Raw genomic sequence first — 23739 nt, 5'->3', positions numbered from 1 at the left:
TTTATTCCTACCCTACGTTAACAACATTGACTCCGTAGTAAGATACCTTTATTTGCCGACGATGTAGCGGTTTACCGTGATATCCGTGAACCTGAGGTCACAGCAGCTTTATCAGCTGACCTTAATGCTATACAACGCTGGTGGGAGACTTGGCAATTAGAATTAACCTTTAAAAAGTGCGTAATCATAAATATTTGGAAAAAGAGCAATTCCCTCCGGAACGCCCACTGTATTGGGAACACCGAAATGGAATGTGCATGTAGACTGAATAAAATACCTAGGCCTTACCCTCACTCACGATCTCTCCTGGGTGAAACACATGCGGGGAACGTGTGGACAAGCTAACAAAAGATTAGGATTTATTAGAAGAGTACTCGATAAATATGATGAAACGGTTAAAGAGAAATGTTATTTTTCGCTGGTGGGGCCTCATTTAGAAATAATATGCTGTAATCATTTGGGATGCTCACGAAGTTGAATTCATTGCCGAATTGGTTCGCTTACAGTGTAGAGGAGCTAGATTTGTAAAACGTTGTAATGATAAACTTAGTGGCGTATCAAAAATATTAAAGGAGATAGGCTGGGAATCACTCACGGAGCGAAGGTTACATTACAGATTAAATCTCTTGCATAAATTGGAAGGGCGTCTCTTTAGCAGTGATGTTGAAAATGCATCATTGCCCCCATCGCAATATGGTAGGAGAAACCATGTCAGTAAAATCAGAGAGATTAAGTGAGTAGAACAGAGAGATTTAAGATGTCGTTTTATCCACGAACGATAAGGAATCAGAATAATGTCCAAAACTAATACGTGATTTTCCTGTTCAGTTTTTGCTGACCTTGAGCAAAGCCATTTTTGCTAAAACAGCAGAATTCGTCAAAACCAATAAATAACATTCGCAACATTCCGCTACGGAGCTAAAATTTTGCGTCACCAAAGGAATCAGTGCCCTGGTTGATGACGTGCTTCATAAAGGACACTGTCTCAGGTTTAACTACGTGGAAGCCCGCCATACTGCAAGGAACGGTTCAAAAAACCTCCAATTCCACCATTCATTTACACATTTGGTTTCGCCCTGATGATGATGAAGGGCGTCAGCGAAACCGTGGTCGCCTGAGAATGAATTGTGGGATTGCAGAGTTTTTTTTAACTATTCCTTGGAGTGCTTAATAAATTAAAAGCAATTATATTATGAGAATCAACATCCATTAGAGAAAAGGAGGCAATAATATGGGAAAGTAAAAAAGGATTAACAGTTTTGACAAAGATTACTTTAACTCAGCCCCACTAATGGGGTAAAACATCAATTTCTATTAAGATAAAAATTTCTAAGAAGGCAACGGGAAGCTATTTATTCACTCATTCTCCGAATCAAAAAATGCAAATGTCATCACGGAAAATATTAGATCTACTTAAAATTTATAAGAAATAACGACTAAAGACACGTATAATCTGACATACATCTTCGTCGTTACACCTCGGAAGGTAGACTGAGTTAAAATTAATTCAAGCAGCATCGACGGCTACGATAAAGTCTCAACTTCCCTTATATCCAGCGACCACTTGAACTTAAATGCTTTACAATGATCGCTCTGCAACTATTTTTTCGAGATGCGTTCGTCGTACTCGTCATATCATACGGCCGGCCATTCTATGTATATTCAAACACTTTTGATTGTGAAACAAATAATTTGGATCAAATATTTATTTCCCGAGGAATTTAAGAAAATGGTCTGCACGAAGAGAATTAAATTACATAGAGTTAAATTACAAATTGAAGATCTTGCATAAATTGGAAGGGTATCTCTTTAGCAGAGATGTTGAAAATATATTATTCAACCCCATTCTAATGCGTAGGAGAGAGCATGTTAGTAAAATTAGTCAGTTGAAAAGATAGATTTAGGTTGTCATTTTTTTCACGAACTATATTATTGTAATAACGGGGATTATAATAACATAGTCCGACAGCGGTAGGGTCATGTTTGGGTAAAATTATTCTGTTGTATATTCACCCCCTGCCACACACCCTAGCGGTGGCTTGCAGCAAATATAAATAAATAAAATAAATAAATAATATAAATAAATAAATAAATAAATAAATAAATAAATAAATAAAATAAATAAAATAAATAAAATAAATAAAATAAATAAAATAAATAAAATAAATAAAATAAATAAAATAAATAAAATAAATAAAATAAATAAAATAAATAAAATAAATAAAATAAATAAAATAAATAAAATAAATAAAATAAATAAATGAATAAAATGAATAAAATGAATAAAATGAATAAAATAAATAAAATAAAAAAGATAAAAAACATAAATAAAATAAATAAAATAAATAAAAGAGAATTATCACCGGTGTGATCACCTTGGAGTTCTGCGGGGATCACGTAGGGCTTGATACCTGGGCCACTCCATCACGATGCTCCTTCCGGTCGAGACGGATTGGCAATGCGGACGTGCCGCGGGCTCGAATAGGTAAGAATAATGGATGAAGGTCCCCTGCCCATGACCCCCTCGGCTATTCCTGAGCGAACACTTCAATGGTACCACGCCACCATGATGACCATGTGTTCATGCCATCCTCGGAAGTATCTCACCATGGGTCGTGCCAAGTCCTCGAGGGGATATCTTCTTCGCATTATATGGATACGCATCTCGTTTCGGCCGAGCATTCCTCTTCCTTAGTCGAGAGGGCTCCGAAGGCGAGAGGTGTTCTTTTGGCACACACAAGGTTCAGCGAGAGCGGGGCTGTGCGGACTGAACAATGGCTTTGTTGACTCGGCGTCAGGTCCGTGGGGTGGGGACCGAGGCTCAAGTGAATGACTCCGTTCCCCTCGGGCCGGGAAACAACTGACTCGCCCAAGGGCAGTATTCGGCCGCTCTTTGAGAAGCCATTCGCAAGGGCCCATACCCTCAACACTGTCACACCCCCCCCTGGTCGACACAATGCCACTCGGCCGTGGACATTCATGAGAACGACTCTCCACGAGTGCCAAGTGAACAATGAATTGTGTCCTTCGTATTATTCCTGAAGGAAAGGGGAGAATGCGGCCGATTCCACGACTTCAGGGAACAGGTGGCATTCTGGAGACTAGACTAGTTGCTTGCGTGTTCAAAGTTATAAATATTTGTTGAAATTAATGCGAAAGGCAATTGCATGTGTGATTATCTTAGAGCAAAAACCGTAACGTAATAGCGGGGTGAGCAAAAGAGGACAAGTTAATCTGCTAATATAAAAATTTTTCAGGCGGTAAGTGGTGAGACGCTAGAGCACTTTCGATTAGGAAAGCGTATTGACGCCGCCGCAAGAAGTCAAACGAGCTGGAACTGAAACGTAGCCTGAATTAAAGGGCCGAGGTGAATTTGAGCGGAATATTACCGCGGGCTGTCCCATCGCATCTCTCTCTCTCTCGCTGACCAACGATTAAAAAATCCGAACGGAGACGCACTCACGAATTCAAAAAGAAGCCTCGAAATGATGGCGACGAAGAGCGCCGCTCGAGGGCAGCACTTGCGCGTGTGACCAGCACGCTCTCCATTTGTCATTTTTTAGTGGTCACTTGTGTCCTGCAACGCATCTCCCTTGCGTCTTGAGCTCACTCCCGAGACTCGGCTTGACCGAACGCACCCGTCTGCCTGAAGCTTCCCTTATCTGAAGCAACTATGGCATTGATTTTTTTAGTGCTGTGTACTATAAATACCCTAACTATTGGGAAGCAGTATGGATAGTGTTTGTGCCGTAGATTTTTGTGCCAGTGTGGTGGTAACAGTAGGATTTAAGCTCACACCTAATTAGCAATCTCAGATTATTTGTAAATTACACGGTGGTGTTCAGGGACATAAGGACCCCAGTAGATTACAGGCTACCCTCTACCTAGACACAGCATCGGATTGTTACAAGGAATGGGGACTAATACTTAGCGCAAGCAAATACGCAGTTATGAAATGTTGGGACAAAAGAAGTGATAAGCGGGAGATGAATTATGAAAGTAGAGGGTTTAGTGTAATCTAAGTCAGGACATGTCAAATATTTGGTGGTAGTTGTAATACCACGCCTCTCATTGGGAGCACATATCAGGAGAAAATGTGGATCTTCTTTAAAGAAACTCGACTTCATTAAAAGTGTGGTGGGGTAAAAGATGTAATGCGAAAGCAAAAGAGAGGTGTTATTTCGATCTAGTTAGTCCAGATTTGGAATACGGCGCAAGTATTTGGTATCTTTGGGGGAAAATTTGGCAAAAAGAATTGGATAAAGTTAAGCAAAAATCCGCCAGGTGCGTCAAAAAATGTTAAGTTAAGAAGACGGGTATGACAGGCATTTAAGAGGAATAAGGCCGTAAATCGCTTGAGATGTGAGCAAGCAACGCCAACTTACTTACTTTAAGCAAGTTTCAGAACAACCGTGTTTAAGGATGACACAAGGGAATGATTATGGCCCAGCCCTATTTGGGTAAGTTTGACCAAAATGATAAGATACTCCAGCACAAATAGAGAGAACTATTTTCTCTTTCCCTGGGCGATCAGGAACCATAATAGTAAGAAATCAAGGTCATAATGGTACTAGTAAAGACATTCTATTTACGTATAAGAAAGGACAAGATTAAACGCTTCGTGGACTCATTTGAAGGTGCATGTTAGTGTGTAAGTCAGTTGCTGGTATATGTCTTTGCATGTGTTAATGTAAAAATGGCATTTGCATGAATATACATGTATACGCCTCTGCAGGTGTAAATGGGTATGCATTTTTTAGTTTGTTCTGTTTTACGATGGTTACCCAGGAGCTCCAACCGCACGCATTCTCCCGCTGAATCCTCAGAAACAATAAACTAATTACTAAGACAAATTTAGTCAATGCATCTTCCACCGTAGTGGCCCCACGTACAACATATGACATGTTACATATGACACGCAATATTCCAATACCTCCTCCTACCGACAAATACCCAAAGATCAAATCCCCCACTCAAGGAGGAACTCGTCCAATTTCTCCCTTCCAACGGGCCCAATGAAGGTCTATCTCCTTCAAACATCACCCCCCTTTCCCCTCCCCACCCACGCACCCCTCATTTCGATATCCTACCGAAGATCCAGTAACCCAACAACAATCCTGGGCGTCCGTTTTACCCTCCCGTAACTCCCCGACGGGAAGAATCTCTGCATTTGCACGAGGCCACTGTTCTCAGCCGATAGTCCACTCCCTACCTTCATTCATTCAAGATTCATACCATTTGCTTGAAAGGCTAAAATCAACCTCCCTCCCTCCCACCCTCCATATACCGATATTAGCATGACCACCATTGATGCCACATCACTTTATGCATCCATTCCCCATTCAGAAGGTCTCTCCGCTCTTCTATACTATCTCTACCAACACCCTAGGCCACAAATACCCGACACTAAATTTCTCCTCAGCCTTTCCGATTTCATATTCACCCGGATACATACCTGTATACGGTTAATAAACAAATACATATAATTAATAAATATATACATATATATATACACACACACACACACACACGAGGGTCATCCGGAAAGTAGTACCCGTTCGTGCCGCATGAAGTGCTGACGACGCGAGTAGCCGCTGGACGAGGTCAGATAGCTTCAGTGGCTTGTCTGCCTTCTCTGAGCCAAGTTGCGTGACGCTAGCATTGCCTGTGTTGTTTCTGTGATTGTTTACAATGTTTAAAAAAATTGAGAACGCCGCCAGTTGTGAAGTGAGGGCAGTGATTAAATTCCTCAATGCAAGAAACGTTCGCCCATGTGATATTCATCGCCAATTAAAGGAGGTGTATGGAGACAATGTAATGGACGAGTCGTCTGTTCGGCGGTGGTGTCGCAACTTCAACATGGGGAGGGGGAACACACACGACGATGAGCGTTCGGGTAGGCCGTCTGTCATTACAGACCAACTGGTGAGCTCAGTTGACGAATTCGTGAGGAACGATCGGCGCGTCACAATTGATGACATCTGTGAGCATTTTCCCAATGTTTCTCGAACAATTGTTCATGAAATTGTTAAACACCATCTGCATTATGCAAAAATTTGTGCAAGATGGGTCCCTCGCGTATCTCAATGAGCTGGCGGCGAAGGACTATGCAGCAGGAATACAGAAACTTGTCACACGTTATGACAAATGCCTTAATTTGCTTGGAGATTATGTTGAGAAGTAGTTTAAAGTATCCTCTTTCAAATCAAATTTTTTATGTTTGTTAATATTTACTTTTGTGTCTTTATTTCACGAACGGGTACTACTTTCCGGATGACCCTCGTGTGTGTGTGTGTGTGTGTGTGTGTGTGTATATATATATGCATAATAATACATATGTATATATACATATATATTCATACATATATTTATTCATACTCGCATATTTTTTTAAATGAATTAATGGAAATTTTTTAAATAGATCAAAAACGTCCCCCACCTAGCTCCGGTGGCGGAGAAGGCGAAATGGCACAGTGCTTACTCACGAGTTCTTCATCTGCTACTTCGGTTATGATATTCTTCATTTCCTTCCATCGTCCTTCTATGCTAGTCGCTTTATTCCTTCTATTTTTCTATCAATGGTCGTTCTGAACATCTCTCAGATCTGATTTTCCTCCAGTGTATTTTGCGTTCTATCGGGGTTCCTGTGTCGCTTTCTTGATTTTCTTGTATCCCAGATGGCTGTCCATGACCTCCAGGTTATGATCGCAATTTACATCTGCGCCAGGGTAACGCTTGCATTGCTAAAAATTGGTTTCTGTATCTCGTCCCTGTCAATTTGGTAACTTGCCCTGCCCTCTGGCATCTTTCAGCTGCATCTCCTTCTACGACGTTGCTCGAAGAGGGTGTTTGCCACTACCATGCTCATCTCGTTGCAGAATTCCATCAGTCTTTCTCTCGCGGGGTTCCGTTTCCCCAATCCAAACTGTCCCACGCTCCTTCCCTCACGGCCCTCCCCAACCACAGCGTTCCAGTCTCCCATAACGATTAGGTTCTCCTTCACCTTTGCTGCTCCTAAAACTTCTTCCAATTGCTCGCATACTTCTATTTCCTCTGAACGGCTGGATGTTGGCATATAAGGTTAAAATTTCTAAAATGTGAGTATCGTTTTGGGTGTTATCTACTTTATTTTTGTGTTCCCTTGTGCCTTCAAAATATCAATTAGCTCTCGTGAGGCTTCTACATTATATATATATATATATATATATATATATATATATATATATATATATATAAACAAAGATGTAGATTTTTAAACCATAGAGACACAAGGAAAGGACACTCACAATATGTTGTTTTGACGGTTTCAAAATCTACATCTGTGTTTTTATACTATATATTTGTGTGTCACCGAACAGCGTTCCATTATATATAAATATATATATATATATATATACACACACATATATATATATATATATATATAATGGGCTGACACAATATAACACAAATAGAATAGAATAACAACATTTAAAAGGACACTCACACGGCAAATTGTTCGAGCTTTCGGCGCTCTCAGAGGCCTTCTTCAAGTGAGACTGAAAATATGCCGTTGCTGTGGAGAGGGAAAAGAAGTATGGGCGGGGAGGGGAGGTGTGGAGGGAATGCTGGGAGGGAAATTAAAGATGGCGGTTAAGGGTGGGAATTTTGAAAGAACGGAAAGCTAATATGTAGGCGGATTCACGAGTTCTCACCTCTATATTGGTGGCTGAACCAGGTAGGGATTCTAGGATGCTGAGAGCAAAAAGCTGGTCGAATGAAAGGTTGTGGGAATTGGCGTGTGAAGGGATAGGAAGAGAAGAGAGTGAGGCAGAATTGCAGGAGTACTGGTGATTATTCATTCGGATGAATAAGGGGGTAATGCATACGCCTATGTAAAAGGAAGTGCAATGTTCGCATGAAAAAAGATAAATAATGGTTTTTCAGAGGCAATTAGCGTGGGAACGAGGTGAGGGGGCAATGAGGGGATGTAGGGAGAGGGGAGTAGGCATAATAAGAAGACAGGTTTTACATCGGGGGCGGTTGCAAGTTGGGGAAATATTGGGAAATTTGTCACGGGGGGGCGCCAAAGGGTTGGTGGATCTCAGAAGGTTTTTGAGATTGGCGAGTCGTCTGTATGCGATAGATGGGCATTGGGGTAGTAAAGATGTGGTTGCGTCATTGTCATGTAAAATTGGAAACAGTTGTTTAAGGAGGGTTTCCAGTCTGTGTGATCCGGGGAAATAGGTGGTGCAAAGGTTGAGTCCTGCGTCAGATGTGGGCTTGTTTTTGTATGGTGTGTGTGGTCGGGTGGAGCGGTGGATTTTATTTTGTAGGGCCTTTTCTGGGTATCTGTGTTTGAGGAGTGCAAGATGTAGATTGTCAAGGTATTTGTTGAGAGTGGCTGTGGTGTTGCAAATTCGGTGTCCGCGGATAGAGAGATCGTTAGGAATCGAGCGTTTCGTGTGTTGAGGATGACAGCTTGTGTGGTGTAGGTATTGCTGATGGTTAGTGGCTTTGATGTTTACTGAAGTAGTGAATTTGTCCTTTTGAAGTGAAATATCTGTATCAAGAAAGGTGATGGTGGAGTCTGAAATGGAAGAGGTGAATTTAACAGTGAAAGATGAATTTAAGGCGGATAAGAAATTGTTGAGAGAATCAGAGCCATGTGTCCAGAGAATAAAAATATCGTATATGAAGCGGACCCAGAAAAGAGGTTGGAAGGGTTGCTGTGACAGGAAGGTCTCTTCGAGATGGCCCATGAAGAGATTGGCGTATGATGGTGCCATCCTCGTTCCCATTGCTGTGCCTTTTGTCTGTAGGTAAAAACAATTTTGGAAAGCGAATACATTTTTAGTTAGGACGAAAGTGGCAAGATTGAGAAGAAATTCTGTCGAGGGGCGCTGGGGTAGGGGGCGTAGAGAAAGATAATGCCGGAGGGAGGATAACCCTTCTGCATGGGGAATAGAAGTATAAAGTGAGGTAATGTCGATGGTGGCCATAAGTAGGTTGGGTGTGGAGGGAATAGAGACAGCATTTAGACGGTTGAGGAAGTGGTATGTGTCTTTCGTGAAGGAGGGCAAGGAGAGTACAAGTGGTTGTAGGTGGTGGTCAAGTAATGCGGAGATTCTTTCGGTGGGAGAATTGTAACTGGAAACTATAGGACGACAGGGGATGTTGGGTTTGTGTATTTTTGGGAGGAGAAAAAACTGGGGTGTTCTGGGGTTTGGCGGTGAAAGTAGGGCCTTCTTCTGGTCCGGAGTGGAGGAGAAAAGACCAAATTTCGGTTTGGAAAGTTTGTGTTGGGTTTTGGTTAGAGTGGTAGAGGTGGATGTATCGTTCAGGTGAGCGAGGGCTTTGGAAATATATTTTTCGGTCCGAGATGTTTTCTGAAGGATTGATTGTAAACTTTTTCGATAAGGAGACGTATAAAATTTTATACGTCTCCGTAAGTATTAAAGTATTAAACGAAGAGGTAGGAAGAGGCGTAGTCAAAATAGAGCAGGTAACGGATAGATTATTACTAGTAGAGATAAAAGCAGAACCGACGAAGGATCTCAGGTTTTCCCGGCGTATGGTATTCAATAGGTTCTCTTGGGTTTCCCACCAGGTCAGGTTGCAGTACACCGACGGTTCGAAGGCTTACCCTGCCATCGTCTTCAGGGTGAGGACTTCACCCTAAAGCCGATTAGTAATAATCTATCTGTTACCTGCTCTATGTTGACTACGCTTCTTCCTACCTCATCATTTAATAATATAGCAACCCCTCCTTGGCTCTCGTCCCCGCCGCTGTATATTATTCTGTAATTATCACTCCAGTAATTCCCGCTATTCTTCCATCTCACCTCGCATAAACCTAAAATATCTATATTTCCCCTTTCCATCTCTCGCTTAACATTCTCTAATTTCCCTGTCCTCATCATTGTCCTAACATTCCACGTTCCTATTCTAACTAACTTGGTCTTCCTCTCCTGAGTCTACTGTCCTGCTACTGCCGGTTTTCCCTTCCAAAGGTTTCGTGGGATGACGACCGCGGAAGCCTTGCCTCCCCAGCTGCCGGGCACGACACACGGCCGATTGGGCCGAGCCCCGTAGTTGCCAGGACTCAAAATCTCTATATTGTCCATAATTTAAATCTTGGGAATGATAATTGAGGTGGTTTCCCGTTGCCTTCCTCAATAGTGTTTTTAACGTGACACCATCACTTACTGGCCGCCCCACTGGGTTTAGACGCCATTGCAGCCGCCTCACTGAGGAACAGACGCTGCATGGACTACCTTTCGTCTGGCTCCTAACCTTCGACCTATCTGGCATGGGTGACCCTATCGGGAGCAATTATCGCTCCTGCCAGCACAGCTCTAGGGGTAATCGGAACGCACACGCCCTTCCACCACGTCAAGGTTGTGGTCTGGGGAGGGCCCGGGAGGGTGTTTATATATATATATATATATATATATATATATATATATATATATATATATATATATATATATATATATATACACACACGAGGGTCATCCGGAAAGTAGTACCCGTTCGTGCCGCATGAAGTGCTGACGACGCGAGTAGCCGCTGGACGAGGTCAGATAGCTTCAGTGGCTTGTCTGCCTTCTCTGAGCCAAGTTGCGTGACGCTAGCATTGCCTGTGTTGTTTCTGTGATTGTTTACAATGTTTAAAAAAATTGAGAACGCCGCCAGTTGTGAAGTGAGGGCAGTGATTAAATTCCTCAATGCAAGAAACGTTCGCCCATGTGATATTCATCGCCAATTAAAGGAGGTGTATGGAGACAATGTAATGGACGAGTCGTCTGTTCGGCGGTGGTGTCGCAACTTCAACATGGGGAGGGGGAACACACACGACGATGAGCGTTCGGAGAGACCGTCTGTCATTACAGACCAACTGGTGAGCTCAGTTGACGAATTCGTGAGGAACGATCGGCGCGTCACAATTGATGACATCTGTGAGCATTTTCCCAATGTTTCTCGAACAATTGTTCATGAAATTGTTAAACACCATCTGCATTATGCAAAAATTTGTGCAAGATGGGTCCCTCGCGTATCTCAATGAGCTGGCGGCGAAGGACTATGCAGCAGGAATACAGAAACTTGTCACACGTTATGACAAATGCCTTAATTTGCTTGGAGATTATGTTGAGAAGTAGTTTAAAGTATCCTCTTTCAAATAAAATTTTTTATGTTTGTTAATATTTACTTTTGTCTTTTTAATTCACGAACGGGTACTACTTTCCGGATGACCCTCGTATGTATATATATATATACAGGTGTCCACCGGGTTCGTACCGGTACCGGGTTCGTCCGGAAAATAAGTGTACTGAGCTCAGGAAAAAAAATTTATTACACTTTTACATATCTCAAGCTAATATTCCTCAAAAGAGGACCCTTGTGAGTCGATACACTTGTTCCAGCGGCGTTCCCATTCCTGGAACGCTCCCGCGAAGGCATCATCGGGAACCTCTCGAAGACACGTCGTCACGGTCTCTTTGACGGCGTCCAAAGTCCCGTATCGCGTTCCTTTCAAACTCCTCTTTATCTTCGGGAACAGAAAGAAGTCCGGTGGTGCCAAGTCCGGGCTGTAGGGCGGGTGCGGCAGCGTTGCCACGCCGTGCTTGGCCAAGAAGTCCGACACGACAAGCGCGGTGTGAGACGGCGCATTGTCGTGATGCAGCCGCCAGATGTTTTTGATCGCTGGCCGGACGCGGGCGACTCGTTTTCGAAGATTACTCGATTTGGAAGCCTGTCGAGCACTTGGACGTAAAATGCAGCATTTACAGTTTGTCGTTCAGGTATAAATTCGTAGTGGACGACTCCCCTTTTGTCAAAAAAGACAATGAGCATCGCCTTGATCCGAGATTTGCTCATGCGAGCTTTCTTTTGACGGGGTGATGATGGGGTGTGCCACTCCGCACTTTGTCTCTTCGACTCCGGGTCGTACTCAAAGATCCACGTCTCGTCACCCGAAACAACGTTCTCTAAAAAATGTGGATCATTTTTGCAGTGATCCGCAAGTTGTGTCGCGATTTCCAAACGATTGAGTCTTTGGTCATCAATGAGCACTTTCGGCAACAACTTTGCACAAATTTTTCGCATCTGTAATTGCTCCCTAATAATCTCGTGCACTATTGTTTTTGGCACATTACACTGCTCTGCTATCATCCGAACACTAAGACGACGATCAGAGTTCAGTACATCGCGAACTTTTCGCACATTTTCGTCGGTGAGTGTCGTTGATGGGCGTCCAGGCCGTGGTTCGTCGTCGACCTCTTCTCTGCCCTCCACGAACATCTTGTGCCACCGAAAGATCATGTTTCTGGACATGGCTGACTCCCCGTAAGCCTGGTTAATCATACCGACAGTTTCGGTAGACGATTTCCCAAGCTTTACCGCAAATTTGATGGAATAACGCTGCTCCAAAAACTTCGGCATCGCGTTCCGTGACGTGGGTCGAGCGTGGAGGTTCGCGTTAACAGAGCTCCTCACTACACCACAGCTCAAAGCCGACTGCCTTTTTCAGCGTCGCTTGCCAACATATCCCCCTCCAATCGCAGCCCGTCAGAGCGGTGCTGGGTGCGCCTGGAGCGGCGGGAAAAAATCAGTACACTTATTATCCGGACGAACCCTGTATATATATATATATATATATATATATATATATATATATATATATATATATATATATATATAAATCTTCGAAATGGAACGCTCTTCGGCGACGCACAAATATATAACAGTCAGCAGTCCAACGCTCTACCCACTGGACTACCGCAACCCATATATATATATATATATATATATATATATATATATATATATATATATATATATATATATATAAACAATAATATTAATCCACTTTTCGCCTGCAATGATGTCTATTTTGATCTATTATCCTACGAGGAATAGCAACATGTGTAAACCATTCATTCTGGTGGCATTAACCCCCGTCTAGCCCCCCGTTCATGCACGGCCTATCTCGGTGCTGGCGGTGGTCATTTGCATAAGTGCTTGTGGTTCATTTTCATTCCCACCTTTTCCGTATAATAAAGGACTTTTTTACCGGCCGAAATTAGGACTTGTTTGAAACTTAGTTTTCCTCGAGCGTGTTCGGGATATTCAAGTCTTTTCGGAGTTTTTCAGGTGAGTGTTTCACCCGTTAATAATCCTTTAAAAACCCTTCCTCTCCCTTACCCCTTATCACTACCACCTGGTGCTTCCACCATCTGCCACACACCTTTTGTTGGATTGGGTGGGTATTTATGTATATGGAGCATGTATAAATGTAGATTTATCCGTCTCCTTAATTTATGTGCGTGTTATGATCTACAATAGAGTACGTGGGGCCTGTTATATGCATGTCTTTCAAATTCTCAAATAAGCCATCTGCCTCAAATCTACTCGGTAAAATTAACCAATCCAAAAATTGTTTCAATCCAAAAACTTCTTCAATAATGTCGGTGTCGATGAACCTGCGGTCAACGAGTTCCTCTTATCCTTATTATTTCTTCGGTGTCGTGACACTGTTACCTTGTTCATAAAAGCTTTTCACATATCTAGCTGCACTACGTTACATTCGATCTAATTCCAAATCTAATCCAACGTCATGATAATCCCATTCACTCACGACATACTCTTCTCGTAGGTGGGGCTTAGTTATTGTAAAATAGAAATCCTCTTTAATCCTCGCATTAAAATTCCCAAGCATTCCTTTTGTGAATCCTATTTGTTTTCTATTCCGCCAGTTTATTCCCTCCAAGAAATATCCTTAGTTATAGTCACACCCAAATATTTTAGCGATCATACGTTTGTTGTTATATTGGACAACTTTATCGTATAAATGTTTTCGGGTTTTTCTCCACCAATTCGTCCAATTACATTCACTCAAATTAAACTCTAGCTCCCATGTCTCTTATCACATTTTGATCGCATTTAGGTCATTAATTGAAATGGTTCTATATATTCATGACTGGATATGACCCTATTTGTAAGTCACTGCATAGGCAGCAATCAGACCAAGTTTGCTGGAACCTGAGAACTAATTCCATTAATTACTTTAAAGGGACAATAGCCGACCGATATCGCTTCCTTGAATGTTCGCGTAGTCGCTGCTTCATAACTCGAGTGGAGTTTAGACCGCGTACTCATTGAAATCACCTGAACGGCCATACTCTGGAGTCACGCACAGCAATCTTTATGAGTCAAGCTTTGTATTGAACAGTTACCATAATTAAGGGATTCCTGATGATACGCCGAAAAATGGCCGCGAATCGTAACAAAGATAGAATGAAAGACGCAGTGAACTGAAGCCATTCGCCGAAGAAAGGTCCTGGGAAGAAACCAAAATAGGGCCTTCCGTTCGAGGGCCGCCTCCCAGCGGCGGGGCGCGTTCCCCCCGCCGCGAAGGGTGCGCACGGCTGCGCGGTTCAGGGATCGATTGTGTTGACATCTAAGGGCCGGGGAAGGGTTCGGATTAGGCAAGCCGCCTTCTTTCCCCCCCCCCTCCCCCTGACACCACCTCACTACACGCACGCACATACGTCCCACTGCACGGGATCCAAGCACATATGATCCATGACTGATGCGACGATGGGGATTTGGGATCCTCCTCGTCCCAATCCCCCAAATCGCGGGGGGATCCATTCATCCGTGGGCCAATCCCGGGAGGGGAGGGGAGGGAAGGGGGTGACCTCTTTCCACGACCGAGGGTGGAGGGACGCGCGTGGACAGAACTGGACTCACATTTGCAAACACGTGAACGATGGCCATTTGTGCCGAAGAAGAGACGAAGCCTCTCCTCTCTTCTTCGAGCCCTTCGGATTCTTCTCTATTGCAACATGCGAACGCCAATGCAAAACGACTGTGACAGAAGGTTAATATGCAAACTATACAACGACAAAGTATAAATGAAACACTGGGTGTATATAAATATTACACCAATGCCAAGTATTTCTCTGAGACTTGAATCATTATTATGGGATATTCTATCGGCTACGGTCAGTTTTACAGAGACACATTTTACTATACACAAGTCAATTCCCTGGTCTCACTAAATAAAACAAGACCTGACACCTGACACAACATGACACTTGTCTCCATCTCCCTTCATCCCGTCCAACATCCCTATCCTATTCCTGCCCTTTCCTCGTTTGCCTCACATTCTCCCCTCAATTACAGTCTTCACACTACCCTTCCCTAATAAATACGCCCTACATCCATTTTTCTGCCTCCTTGTGATTTCCCCCAAAAATCCCCTCTCCTCCCCCACCATATCTACTACCTCTCCATTTTGTTTTCATTTCGGTTCATTTCACCTTCTCCATTCTTCTCCTCACCCACATTTCAAAAGCCTCCAATCCACGCCTATCTTCCTGCTTCAGTGACCATGTTTCCCGCCGCACATAACTACGCTCCAAGTCAAAGTTTTACTGAACCTTTTCTAAACATCCTTGCTCGACGTCACTGTAATCGACTCTCTCCTCCGTGTGAAAGCATCTTTCCCGAGTGCAATTCTTCTCCTTATTTCCCTAATACTTGGACCATTTCGGTTCAAAACACTTCCGATACACTACAGCCTGATATCCCGCAAAACCTAACAGAAAACTAACGAAATTCTTCAACTCCTCTCTTTATGTCCCCACTACTTTGGCCATCTGAATCCAAAACAATTCCTATATAGGCAAACCTTTTACGTCTGCTGTAGTTTTTGTACTTAAAATGTAATCTCTTTTCTCGAAAACTGCTGGACATTTCAAAGAAACTGCGGGAGATACCGCAACAGTAACTTTTAACGGAGTCATCCGCCAATGTGCATTTCAATGCGACAATGTCAGAGTGTAAAAATCATTCGCCCATCAAAATTGTTCCCGGTCAAGGCGAATGATTTTTACACTCTGACATTGTCGCATTGAAATGCACATTTGTTTTGTTTGCATTAATCCCTCTCCCACACGACCCATTTGCCTTGAATGCCTTCCAAAAACCAACACTATGCACCATCTCCTTATATCGGGCGCAAAGTCGTCACAATGAAAAGTAAACGCGTATGAAAATGAAATGAATGCAACCAAAGCTAATTAAAAAAAAACTGTTGGAGAGAGCGTGACTGTAAATTTCAGCGGAGTCATCAGCTAAAATACATGTACAGTTCGCATATTACAATGTAACGGGCCTCTTATCCGAGGATGTTAAAGGTACGAGAGGCCCTGACACAATTCGTTAAATCAGATAACGCATGTAAAACCACGGAGATAGATAGTAGGACGGATAGATTTAAAATGTCGTTTTTTCTCCCCGTACCGTTAGGGATCTAAACAGATATGACAGCAATCGCGTAGGAGATAATTAGTTACAGAGATGCTCTTTGCAATTTTCCACTTAATAAAAATTTATTTTCGACAAAGTTCGAAACTTTTTAGGAAAATAGGAGTTAGTAAATTTGAGGAGGAGGAGAAGAAAAAATATTTAGGAAACTTGCAAGAGTTTTTGTTTCCATTATTATGGAACAGTTCCACCATATCACACCTGAAACTCTAATTTATATGAGATAATTAATATTGGCAGTGTGTACATTTTGTCCATATCCCGCATGCATTTAAAATAGATTCATTTTTATTAAATTGTTTCCGAATGAGTGGAATACACGTATCCTAATATTTAATTATGTTGCATGTACGAGCACATAAGGGTCTCCTTTCGTGTGATTAACTTTGTTCGAGTGCACGATCGAACTGAGTGATGTCTGCGTGGAGGTGTAATACATTCACATGCGTTATTTAAATGCTGTTGTTTCCTCGTGCCATTCGATATCAAAATATGTACGTATAACCGCAGGCGCAAAGAAAATAATTAGCATTGTCAGTGTTTATGTTTTGCCAATATCCTGCAAGTTTTTTATTCAATAGATCCAACTTTTCAACACCTCTCCCACACGATTTTCATATACGTATCATGTTATTGAATATTATTGCAGGCAAGTGCCTTCATTCTCGTGAGTATCGTTGTTCGAGAGCATGATCGAACTGCCTGATACCTGTTTACGTGTATGTTCAACAGGTTCCCAAACTTTTTGAATTTTTTTTTAAGGTAATCTACCGGTTAAGGTAGGTTTTTGGATGGACACAACTACCAAACAAATATTTTATTACTCCTAACAAAACACAAATTCCATCATCCTACTCTATATCAGGTCCCTCTTCATCTCTGAGTACTTTCACCTCCCTTCATCCCGTCCAACATCCCTATCCTGTTCCTTCCCTTTCCTCGTTTGCCCAACATTCTACCCTCTATCACAGTCTTCAACATCCCACTCCCGGTCAACACCCCCTTCATCCACTTTTCCTGCCTCCATAGGATTGCTCCCAACAAACCCCTCTCTTCGCCCAAAATACCAAGTACTTCCTCATTTGTTTTCTTCTCTGTCCATTTCACCTTCTCCATTCTTCTCCACACCCACATTTCAAAAGCCTCCAATCTACGTCTATCCTCCTGCTTCAATGACCACGTTTCCGCACCGAACATAGCTACGCTCCATATCAAAGTTTTTACGAGTCTTTTCTTAACATCCTTACTCAAAGTCCCTGTCATCAACTCCCTCCTCCATGTGAAAGCCTCTTTGCCTAGCGCAATTCTTCTCCTTACGTCCCTACTACTTTGACCGTGTTGGTCCAAGACACTTCCGAAATACGTAAACTGTTCTACCTGCTCTAGTTTTTGCCCTCCTCTTTTAATGTTTAGCTTAGCCTTTTTCTTTCTAGAAAATCGCATAACCTTATTTTTATTAATATTGATTCTCATCCCATACCTGTCGCACTGAATTTCCAATTCACTCAGCAATGCTTGCAGCCCCTTGGCTGACTGACAAACTAAAGCTTGGTCATCAGCAAACCTAACTGATTTTACGAATTCCCCCCCAACTTTCATTCCTACCTCGAGTTCTTCCCATGCCTGTTTGATCATTTCCTCTGCATACAGGTTGAACAGCAACGGTGATAATGGGCATGGTATTCCTATTGCCGCTACCACAATACTAGAGTTAAAGTAATGAAATTTTTACCTCGCATACATTAAACACTTGGCTAATAATACAATGAATTAAAATTTTGCAAAACAATGATGAAGGATGAAATTCTATGATCAATATTCGTACCTGCCCTCTTAAAAAATCTCCTGCAAGACATGCTACACACAGGGCACCTAATATGGCGTTCGACAAAGCCACTCGAAGGAAGTCACGCCAAAAGTTGGGAAGCTACGGAATAAATAAGAGTGTAAAAGACTCGACTCATCAGTATTGAACAGGTCGTGAGCAAATGATCATTATAAAGGGTGTATCATTGGCCACGTTAAGTGCCTCATCGGGTGTCCCACAAAGAAGCTTAATTGGTCCACTATGGTGCCTTTTATACATTAATGACTGCGGGTATCATGTTTCCGGTACGCTTCGTCTCTTTGCAAATGATGCAATTATATATATAGAGACATATCCATTCTCGAAGACAGGGAATCCTAATCTACGTAATGACAGAAATGCGATCCAAAATTGGTATGAGACTTGGAGGCTAGAATTACATTTGAAGAAATGTGTTTCGATAAATTTTTGGAGGAAATGTATTTCACTCGAAAACACACTAGACAGGGTACCAATAAAATCAACGTAGAATCAATAAAATACTTGGGTGTTACAATTACTACGGAAATATCCTTGGGAAAACACATTGGAGAAATTTGCGGAATAACAAATAAAAAATTAGGATGCATCATAAAAAGGATACTTGGGAAATGCAATGAGAGGGTCGAGGAGCTTTGGCGATTTACGATCGTTACGTTTACTTTAGGCTTGCACTGTACTTGAAAAGATGTCCAAAACAGGAGTCTGGAGTGAGGCAGGTGGGATTTTGTGGAATTTTGGTGCACTTTGGGGTTTTAGCGATATTTTTCTCCGAATTTTAACAAATCATTCTGTATTGTTATTGTGTCTTTGTTTGTCCGCAATTTGTTATATCTGTGAATTTTTTTATATAACATGTGTGTTTGTGCTGCTGAAATGCTGTTATATCTACGAATTGATATTTATACTCGAATGCCTCTGACGTAATCATAAGAAATCTTTTACTTTTGGGAATAAATAACAGCAATGGAAAGACGCACCCAAAAAGCCACCTGCTCCCCCCTCCAGAACTGAACAGCAATCATCCCCTTCTCTTCCTGCGCAGTTGAGCCCCCCACCTTGGGGCAGCGAATGAGCCGCCTGGGGACCGCAGTGGCCCGCGTCGAGGGGCAGGTGGGCGCCGACGCGGAAGGCCATAGGGCCAAGAGGGGCCTCGGGGGCGTGGGACGCGGGGCGCCCCCGGGGCTGGTGTCCAGGGAGCCGGACGAAGGGGGGGGCGCGCCACCCTCCACCCCTCGGCCCCACCACGCCCTCCGGCACCGCCACCGACAGCACTCGCGCCACCGGGTCGACGCCTCCCCTCCGCCGCCCGACGACGGTGACGCGGGGGCGCGGGGGCAGTGGGTGCCCCTGGGTTCGGCCTCCACCTCCCCGGCCTCCGCCCCCGGGCCGCCCCTCGCCTCCTCGCCGAGGGACGGCCACGCCGCCTGCTACGGCCCCGACCAGGTCGTGCTCATCATCGCCCTCACGTGCGCTCTCAATTTCGCCTGCATCTTCCTCGTCATGGCCTTCGTGCACATATGCAACCGAAACCGCAAGTGCGCCTCCACCGGGTGAGTACCCCGCTGCTCCCCCCCCCTTGGCACGCGAAACCATCGGATGAACTCGGAGGCACCATCGGCCTTATTGTCATAAATGCAATTACACTGAAAAGCTCAGAAAATGATCTCAATCCCTTTATAATTTGCAAAATTAATAATTTTAGAACTAAACAAGGCTTGGAGCCAGTTGACCCCGTTCTCATTTATATCGTATACCATCTGATTTTTGGATTCAAATTCTCACGAGGGAACTTCACAAAGGGTTTCTTCAAATCTAAAAATATAGCATCACCTTAGTGTATTCCCATCCTCTCAGTTCAGGGTGTTATAATAATATGACCCAATTGTGTTTCGCAATATTTTTTTCTGGTGGTTACGGCGGAGTATGTTTCAACCATCGAGAGAGCACATTGTATATCTCTGCAAATATTTAACGGATAGCCCAAGATGTTCTAAAATTTGGAGGGACATCGATGTTGAGAAAGCTGTCGCTAATTACCTCCCCATCGCCGCCTTTGTTGAGGGGGTAATGTGAGCCAACCAGCTTCCATGTGAAAATCGATTTTTAATTTCATAACGTGCGACATCTTCCGCATGTATCTCCGGAATTCAATCTTATGAACCAGTGGCTTCCCTCTTATCATATAACTTGGATCTCATTCCCTATTCCGCCCTGGCGAAGCGTTAAAGACTCTCGATAGCAGTTTAGAGTTGTGAATGACTCCTTTTTGCGTATGAATATATTTGCTCAAGAGATTTCGAAATAAACTGCATAGAGTGCTGACCTCATTTTCCCTGCCTGATATCATTTTCTCATCTTTATTCACTTAAAATCATGTGCCGTTGGACATAAATTGTGCATTTTTCTTACGTACTCATGTATTTACAATACTATTTAGGGTTATCTCAGAATATTAGCAAAGAAATTCGCTTTTGGCGTTATGTAAGACTTTGATCATAATTAATTAATTTTTATCAAATGATATGACAGTGTCTTCTTTGAAATCATCCGATATTCATTATTGACATTTAAACAATTTCTATCTTTTGGGTGAAACCTCCTTCGCCTCATTTTACTGTTCCCTCTGTATCAGCGTGAATTGTGAGAGTTGGCCGCCTGGATAACTGTAACAATTACTTCATTCCGGGTCCCATTGGAATTTCTTGAATTGAATGCATAAACTTTTGCGAGGTTATTCACTGAAATCACGAATTAAACAAAAAAAGTAATCAAGGAGCAAGACGTAATAGCAGCTGAAGTTCGAAGCCAATGACTCAGCTGAGGTTAGGATAACTGGGCGATCTGAGAAGGGGAGTACGCGATGGAACCACGGGGGAATTTTATTACCGAGCACTCTTTCTGGCTAACCACGTACGACGAGGGAACAGCGGGGGTCGCGAATCCATTTCCATGGGGAGGGGGTGTAAATGCAGTTGCGACGACCGGCGATGAAGAGCGGAGAAGGACTTGGGGATTTCGATTGTGGTGGCTGACAACTGCCAATTGCAGGCATTGTTCCCTCAGTTCGGTTTCTAAGACGGACATCGATGCCAAGTGATGCTGGAGTCGGATATGAAAGAGGTAAAATATGAGGTGAAAAAGGAGGATTGGGGGAGGGGTTTGAGTAATGGAGATACCCTTTGCCGCGAGGCCAGAGAAGGAATGAATCATCGACATACGAGAAAGATTTCTAGTCCAAAGAGAATTCAATTAAATGACACGACAAAAATAGTTTTCACACCAAGAAATGTATACATATACATGAAATGATTACCAGGAGATGGAAACATGAAATACGTAATATAGATTCACCAAACACCTGGCTCACAAACAACGAATGAAATTTTATATGGTACTTCACACGGTTTTACTTTTCATGAGCAGAGATAAGCAAAGCATTTAATGATTGGCGGAGATCTGTGACATCACTCAGGTCTGTTAAAAGTTGTTCCGGGCGCCCCTGCTAGGAGAACTGTGGGAATGCGCAGTCACGGATCCCCGCTTTCTCTTGACCATCCCTACATCAATGCATATGGGTGGATATGTTTTCCTGGAGTGGAGTGAGTTTGCCAGTCGCCCTGATGGCGGAGGAGTGAGTTGATGAATCAGGGACACCTACTTGTCTAACTGGAAAATCGCCTTGAAACATGGGGGCCTTCAGTAATGACCAAATTGAAGAGGGCCACGACACACTCCAAATTCCATGTGTGAACGACATTCCATGAATATGTTTTTGCAAGACGCGATAACTGGAGAACCAGTGAGAACCACTAACGTTAATGACTCCAATTTCACGCTTACGACACAATTCCGTAACTTATTAATGGGATAACAGATATGGTACTCTATGAAAATGTCAGGATAAAAATAGTTTTTACACCACCAAGACTTTTTATTTTTTAGAGAGGAATAATATCCCACTTTATTATGATGCCTTAGCGGCCGACTGTGGCAATGGGACTTACCAAAAAATGTTTCAATTTATCTTAGAAAAACTATTAAACGTAAAATTTACTTATTAAAACCACAGGTATTGCAATTTTCCACTAGATAGATACTATCTAGTGGAAAATTGCAATACCTGTGGTTTTAATATGTTACGCTTCCACCATATCACGCCTGAGACCTCATTGAGTCATATTTTCCATAATAAATCTATCATAGATATGGACTCATATCATTTGAGAAATTGCTCTGGGGGGGACTTCAAAGTAAGCGCTACCTTTGAAATCCTGAATACGATTTTTTCTTCGTGGCCACGACACTTTCCCCTATTCTGGGCAAGGAGAAAAGAAGTGTTACGAAAAAAGCAAAACGCGCTTGACGCAGCGGGAGCGGGCTCGCTCGGGGATTGACCCCCTGTCGCAGATTGCATCGGAGTGCGTCATTGATGCGATTCAGTGCAGTTCGATAATCCAAAGGAAGGCGATGCTTTGCATTTTGCGCGAAAGCTGCCAGTATTTCCCTTAATTTTGAACTTGATTCGAAACATATCAATGCCCAAAAATATCACATTCTATTCTTTTTTGGAGGACAATGGCGAAAGTAAATGACATTTAATCCTACACTTGATAACAAATTAATTAAGTTGCCTTCAAGAGGCTACTTATGGATATCAAGATCACCCGAAAATTTCCCCCTAGATATGCCACGGATATAGCGTGTACACACACACACATTTGAAGTGAAGTTCTCGTTCTCCTGGTCCCGTCCCAAACTTCATCGACTCATTCATACATTTCATTTATTTTACTTAACTCTTTCTCAAAGCTTTAATTGGATAAGTTATCCGAGAATCATCTCATAATATGATGCTGTTTTATAAAATTTTTATTCCCTGGATGTCAACCATTATTTCATGAGCTACTGCATGATTTTGCTTGCGTAGCCGCAGTAATCTATGGATTTATTTGTCCATTGGGAACATCAGTCAACTCTGGCTTCTGGGGAAGCACTGAAACGCTGAGCAAAATACCTAAAGACCAGTGGGAATAGATCAATATTTTCACTCTTCTGCGATGATTCGGATGATTTCGCCCCTTTGAAAACGAGGGATTTCAATGATTTGCGAATAATGGGATTCAATGAAAAGAGAAAACCCAGATGGATTTGATGCATTTAAAAATGATGGCAGTCCAACCTTAAGCCGCCGAAGGGGCGTGTGGCGGAGGGTGTTGGGTCACCATCCACGAATATGAATAGAACTAAATGCAAAACCAGCATATTAATGCAAACCTACGCCCACAGAGGATTCCATATGCATGCGAAAACCTTCTCAAACTACACGCATGTACATAAATATACCATCAATCAACGTACACATGCACAAATAAATTTAGTGAAAACATACCTAATGACGTAGAAATTCATTTCTTTTGCTGATGGATTTTGCGTCCTTTATGGCCGCATATATGTATAGGATGTATAGGAGTGATTTCTCCTCCAGGTCAGGTGCCACGTGGCTGGTTGGCGTGGAAACATAGGCTCCATGTGCCATAATTTTTAATTTTTTAAGTTTTTTTAAATTATTAAATACC

General features: G+C 42.7%; 1 protein-coding gene across 1 annotated transcript in view; it reads left to right on the top strand.

The window, feature by feature from the left end:
* The first annotated feature begins 18848 nt into the window (after positions 1–18848).
* Positions 18849–23739, top strand: part of LOC139685451 (uncharacterized) — a 49955-nt gene continuing 45064 nt past the window's right edge. Inside the window, exons 1-2 of the mRNA XM_071582472.1 lie at positions 18849–18879; positions 19206–19713. Coding sequence (XP_071438573.1) covers positions 18849–18879; positions 19206–19713 — 539 coding nt within the window. The remainder of the gene's footprint in view (positions 18880–19205; positions 19714–23739) is intronic.

This window comes from Hetaerina americana, unplaced genomic scaffold (genome assembly GCF_022747635.1).
Source record: "Hetaerina americana unplaced genomic scaffold, ioHetAmer1.1.p SCAF_112, whole genome shotgun sequence".
NCBI classification, from domain to species: domain Eukaryota; kingdom Metazoa; phylum Arthropoda; class Insecta; order Odonata; family Calopterygidae; genus Hetaerina; species Hetaerina americana.
This window is presented reverse-complemented; position numbering and strand designations above follow the sequence as displayed.